This window comes from Primulina huaijiensis, chromosome 7 (assembly GCF_012295235.1).
Source record: "Primulina huaijiensis isolate GDHJ02 chromosome 7, ASM1229523v2, whole genome shotgun sequence".
NCBI lineage: Eukaryota > Viridiplantae > Streptophyta > Magnoliopsida > Lamiales > Gesneriaceae > Primulina > Primulina huaijiensis.
The window spans coordinates 21,603,950-21,610,510 of NC_133312.1; the positions used below are offsets into that span (position 1 = coordinate 21,603,950).

The window sequence follows — 6,561 nt, forward strand, 5'->3', positions numbered from 1 at the left end:
GAATTTGTCATTTTAGTCATGCACTATAGGTTTTATTTTGGAAAAGCACCATCTTATTGTTTGTTTTTCCATCTCAAGAGGATCATAAAAATGTCACGTCTTGTAAATCAAGTAGAAACTTGTGCATTGTAGTTGAGCACTGACACTTGTATATATGTTTTTTTAGTGATTTGTATGTGTATTGATATCATGCATATTCTACCGAGTAAATAGAATTTAAGAAAAGCTTAAAATTTTTAGCTCGAATTTAAGTCAGCTCGAAGATTTTAACATATTCGCGAGATATTCGAACTATTTGTTGAAATAACACTCAAAAGTTTGAAATATATTTTTAAGACCGAGCGTTTGTAGTTTTATCAAAAATTGTAGTTGGTGATAATGGTGCAACTCAAATATTTTAAATTATACAGCAGCCCAAGCGTCACATTTCGATTCATTTACAAGCAGAGATAATTATTGCACATCAACAATCTCACTCTCAATAATTGTACTAGTTGTGATCAATGAAAATTGAACATCTGACTTTGGTTCTGATACTAATTGTAGAACCAAGTTTTACCATTTTACCAAAAATTATAGATGGTGTTAATGATGCACAAATTAAATCTTTAAAATCGTACATATAATTCTCCACGGACCAACCGATCTTTTGATCTCGCAATCACATCCCTCACAGTATCCATGTACAGTATTGCTCACGGTGCTATCTCACACCTGATAGTGGTTTCTTACGTCTTCTCCAACACTCGAAACTTGTACCTCCAGGTGAAATACATAGGTTGTTGAATGTGAGTACCGATTGAGCTAGTATTGTAATGTCCATGGGTCTACTGATCTTTTGGGTATTTAATCACATCTCTCACAATAACTCATGTGCATTACTCACGATGCTAGCCAACTTCTGACGGTAGTTTCTTTCGCATTCACCAACACTCGAACTCAGTAACTCCAAATCAAATACATATGTTTTTTAGTGTGAGTACCAATTTAACTTATCGGGAATGGGATAGCACTTTTAGTAGTGCACGTAAGATACTCTGAGAGATGTGGTTGCAGGCTCAAAAGATCGGTAGATCCATGGGGAAATTATTAACTACATTTCTCACACTTTCTGAATCAACTATTCCACTTCTTAATCAATCCCAACATTTTTTGGCTCTACTCCTTTCTGGATATTTGGTGGCTCCTGATCCACATCAACTTCCACATTTCTAGCTGTATGGTTTGCAAGACGACCACGTCTATCCCTGATAATTTCATCAAGTCCCTCCACATTCTGTGTTTCTAAACCGTGCACAACTTCTTCTTCTTTTTTGTCTCTTCCTCCAGATGTCATTCCACAAGACACAAAGATTTAATCAACATGCAGAAATAATTTAATAAGCACAAAACAGTTAAAAAAAAAAGTTGAAACTTAGTCTAATAGTCAATTTATAAACTACGTTTAAATCCTAGTCAACTACTAGCTCTAACTCAAGTAAGTCCAGATAAATCATAGCAAATAATTCAAATAAGATCAAGCAGTCAAACACATACGCAATCATTTTATTTGTTTCTAGACTCAAGCATACTAGACTCTAATTCGAGTATATCTCAGTTGCGCTTTGCCCGGGCCTATTGCGTGGTCGCACAGGCATGGTTCTGGGCCCGAGACGTAATAGAACGGTAGCTCAATTGATACTCACACTCAAAAACCTATGTATTTGACCTGAAGGTACTGAGTTTGAGTGTTGGAAAAGACGAAAGAAACTACTGTCATGAGTGAGGTAGTACTATGAGTAGTGAACATGTAATACTGTGACAGATGTGATTGTAAGGCCGAAAGATCGATAAGTCCATGGGGCATTATAGTACAACAGACCAAGCGAAATGTTTCGATTGCTCTAACAAGCAGTGATAATTATTGCACCTCAAAAATATTTATGTGAGAAAATAATTTTGTTGGTTCACTAAATTTTCTAATTTTGAGTTTTAGTCCATTAAGTTTTCATATTTTAATTCGATGCGCTAATTTTAAATTTTCAGCTGTTTTGGTCCAATTGTTTGATGTAATATCAGATAAGTCGGTAATTTTCAATGTCATGTCAGTTTTTTATGGTGCTAAATCGGCATTTAATTGTGCCACTTTAGCACTCCAACAAAATAGAATTGCAAGTCAAAAAAAATCAATATTAGTACACCAAAACTAAAATTTGAAAACTTAGTGAACTAAAACTCAAAATAAAAAAATTAGTGAAACAAAAAAAAATGATTGCGTGTGTGTTTGACTTGCAATTTGCCCCCCAAATAAAATGAGTAGTTTTCCCACACTAATAAATAATAAACAATTAGAAATATATATAATTCATCTGATCAAACATTCAAGTCTTTTTTCCTTTGAAGGAGATACAGATATTAAGGAATTTCACTAGAAATAAAGCATGAGTTTACATTACATCCGAATTAAGGGTACAGAAAAAAAAGGCCCCAAAGACCTTCTTCGGCCAACTTTTGGCCATACAAGAAAGGGATGAACCCATTCACACGTGCATACTAATACCACCACCGCAAAAAATGGAAGTCCAGCTTATGGTTAGGGCCAATAATAAAAATAAAAACACACACACACACACAAATCCACAAAAACACCACTCAAATTTTTAATTCATCCAACTCTCTCATTTCCTTTACCGCTTCTCTAATTGCAAACAGGAGCTTGTAGCATAATCAACGTAGTCTATAAGAGGAACTTGAATTGCATCTCATCTTTAGCTCAAACTTCAAAGTTCCCATTTGCCAACCATGTTGATTTTCACTATGAATTTGGTCCCCACCAATTGAATATCCTCCTCCAATTGAGAAGGACTCATTACACCTTTGAATTCAACAGCTCCCCCACTTTAATTCACACTCCATATATAATTCCACTACATACTAAACAATCCAATGTAGCAAATCCCCTTCCCTAGGGAATTCATGTATGGCCATTGCCCACCAATAAAGGGCCACAATAACATATCCCAAATCGTCCAAACTAGTGCACAGGTTTATATGTCTACTATTTATCTACAATGCATGTCAATGTAATCAAACAACCCTCTTTCAAAAAATATTGAGGATTTCTGACATACTTTGGCCCACCATTTTGTTTAATTGTTGGTTCTGTTTTTAAGTTTAAGACCCCTTCAATTAGGTCTCCCCTTTGTTTTCATCAGCCCAATAGTTATTACTCAGTTTCCTCCTCTTGCAGGATGATGACGATGATGAGTTGCATGAGGTGGTACTTGAGCAAGTCGTGACCCGGAAACGTGGTAACACCACCGGTTGCTTCTTCGGCTTATTGGACACCATTCTCCGCATCAATTGGTAGCAACTCATAATATTTTCCTGCAAAACAATGTCATATTTTTCCTTATAGTTGCACAATACACAAAATCTTGAATTACATGCAACACAAAACCCTTAATTTAAACGTACAATCAATAGTGGCTTACTTTGTCAAGTCCATCACACCATGACTCGGCGTGTTCCGCTGTGATTAAAGAGAAATCAGGCAGATCATTTGCTGCACAAAGAATTGTCGCAGCAGCGATACATGATGGCCTATACTCAAGGAAGCTGGTTGCTGGCGACATATAAGAATTAACATTTCAAGTCAAAATTAGCTTTATGAGTCATAGACTGCTAAGTTAAAGTAATAAAAAATTTGATGCACTATGGTGTACAATATTTTTCAAATATTATATGTAACATTTTTATAATTATGATATTTAATTATATTATACCATCCTTGCAACTAAAATATCTGAGGTTGCTGTCTGTATTTGCAGTCAGAGATGCATGTGCTTGTATTGTAAAAAGAATAGACATGAAAATACATATGCTTTTATTTTTTTAATCAAGTACCTTGAATATAACACAGAATAATTTCTTTGGCCCTCGATATAAGGAACCCGGTATAAGTTCCAGCTGGGTCAATTTTGAGTGCGAAAAGGCTGAGATAGCAAAATGGAGAAATGGATCGAAGTCTCCAATCTAAGACCTTCAGCACAAGAAGTTCCATTCTTTGAACATTTCTTGATTCAAAAACAAACTTTGCACCTTCAACCTATTAATCATTTTTTTTCTCGGATAAATTAAATTTCGAGTGGCCTTATTTAATAAATATGATAATAAATAATAATATGGGGAAAAAATTTAAATGATATTTTACCTGTAGATCCAAAAGAGAAGGGACCAGAGGCTCCTCCATCTTAGCTGCTAATGACAAACATGCAATGGACAATAATTGCAGCGGCCATCCATTCAACATCTGCGGTTATTCAACATGCGTGTTATATATATATATATATATATATATATAAACACACACACACACACAAAATCATGATAATAAAACAGGGGAACAGATTAGGTACACACACATAGATTCATTCTTGTGGATCTATGAAACTGGTAGATGGAAAATTTTGAAATAATTTAGTTCACAGTAATATATGTAAAAAAGAGGAGAAATTAGGGAAAAATCTCTAATCAAAATATTTCTTTGGATTCACTCCTTGCCCACAAAATTATAGTACTATGTCATACAAAATGTGATAGACTTCATGTGAAAATGTGGTACTAAAAAAGTACCAGGACAGCTCGGAACTGAATATCAATTTCCCCTAAAAAAGATAAAGTACGTGAGTCTATTATCTTATTTTCTATTAAATAATGAACAGAAACTCCATTTATTACATGTATGCCATAAGTGTGACACTGAAATGTTCAACATTTCACCAAACATTGCATATTATTAAATAGCCAGTGACTTCATACACAAACCAAAAGTTAACTCACCTTCTTCAACATTAAATAATACAAATTGAGATCACAAATTTCTCACCAATTAGTACTACTCATACTTTATTATTGTACAATACGTACTTTTACTACTCATACTTTATTATTGCACATTACGTACTTTAAGTAACTGATGAGCTAAATTAATGTGTGTATATATTTTGCAGTTGACCAAATGAAACATTCATGAAACCCAAATAAAAATTTACATTTATGTAAAAAACTTGTTTGAGTATTAAAGAGAATATAAAAATTTTAATTTGTTTTTTTTTTAAAGATATTTTCTACTGTAGGATTATAAATCCAATAATACTCGTCTGAATAAGACACGCATGGAACGATACACTAACTTGACGGTGACGGAAATCATACCGGCAACTTATGGGAGTGAAGAAAACGATCGAAGTAGTTAACGGAGAGATACGCCGTTAATGGCTGAAAATCATAATATTGATGCACCTGCACAAGTAAAATAATCGGTCGACTCTATCCCAACCATAAACGGCGCACAAGTCTATTATACGCTGCTGATAACTTGTTCCATCGCGATACTCCGAGTCTGAGAGGCACATACTAGCAATGGCATCCCATCCATGCTAAAGTACGCCGCCCCATATTAAAGTAAGTGTGGAAGTGACACTTAAGGAATGAGCAGGATACCGGAACACCACGGATTCGGAACCTGAATAGGAGAAAAAGAAAGTTACCTTTAGAATCCACGAAACGAATTCAGCTCTAACAGAGACATCCACCGATTGATGGACGTTTATTTCAGTGAGATGTTTCTCGTCTTCTAACAGCCCGGCGATAGATTCTTCGACTTCCGGCAGCCGAGATTCAAGGTCCGATGTGTATTCCGGCGCTTCATCACCATAATCGGAAAAAATATTTTCGGAATCCTGCCCACAGAGAAGATCGGAGAAGCATTCGGAGCACGAAAGTGACATGGCGAATGAGAACGCCAATCGCTCGTCATTCTCTTCTGTTCATCCTGGGTGTAATTTTGAAGGCTGCCGGGAATTCGCCGGTATATACCGTCGATGAAATTGAAATAGAGGGGTCGTGAGAGAGAAGATGACAGTGGTTTTGTCTGTACTCTGTTCGTTCCAATTTTCCGTTCTACTAGCTCTGCATATATAAATAGTGAGGACTTGCTATTCTATAATTTATTATTAAAAATATATTCTTCTATAAAAAAATAAAATAAGTATTTTACATCAAATAGACAATAACTCCTTAAACTTAAAACTCATTTTATTTTTAGTCCCTAATCTTTTAAAATTTTGTTTGAACTCTCTGATTATTTACAATTTCCAAAAATATATTTGAAGTTTTGGTACACAGTATTGTTATACTATTGGGCTTGTTTTTTAAAGACATATAGACTAAAGATATATAGTTTCGCAATATTTTCAACTTATACACGAAATTAATTTTTTTATTATTAGCTCATCATGTTTCTGTAAAATAAATTAAATATTTTACCTCTTTGACCAGAATGTCATTAGGTTTATCCACCGGATTTTACTGATTGCTCCTCACGGTCTAATCACACAGTCGCAACATATGGTTCCTGACGTAGATTTCTTTAACTGCACTTAGTACAATACTGTTTCGTTTTCTATCTCATGGTGTATAGTAAAGAAGTTTAATTTTGAAAATAATACATGAGAAGGGCGGTAAGCTTTGGTTCTTTTATTCAAACATACAACATATTAGTACATAGTAATCTCCTGT

General features: G+C 34.7%; 1 protein-coding gene across 1 annotated transcript; it reads right to left on the reverse strand.

Annotated features, from left to right (window-relative positions):
* Window positions 1–2,413: 2,413 nt before the first annotated feature.
* LOC140981832 (cyclin-D1-1-like) lies at window positions 2,414–5,954 on the reverse strand. The gene is made up of 6 exons (XM_073448312.1): window positions 5,532–5,954; window positions 5,197–5,283; window positions 4,193–4,291; window positions 3,886–4,087; window positions 3,474–3,604; window positions 2,414–3,366 (listed from the first exon to the last, which is right to left on the reverse strand). The coding sequence occupies exons 1-6, from the start codon at window positions 5,769–5,771 to the stop codon at window positions 3,169–3,171; spliced, it is 957 nt and encodes a 318-aa protein (XP_073304413.1). The 5' UTR covers window positions 5,772–5,954; the 3' UTR covers window positions 2,414–3,168.
* Window positions 5,955–6,561: the final 607 nt, after the last annotated feature.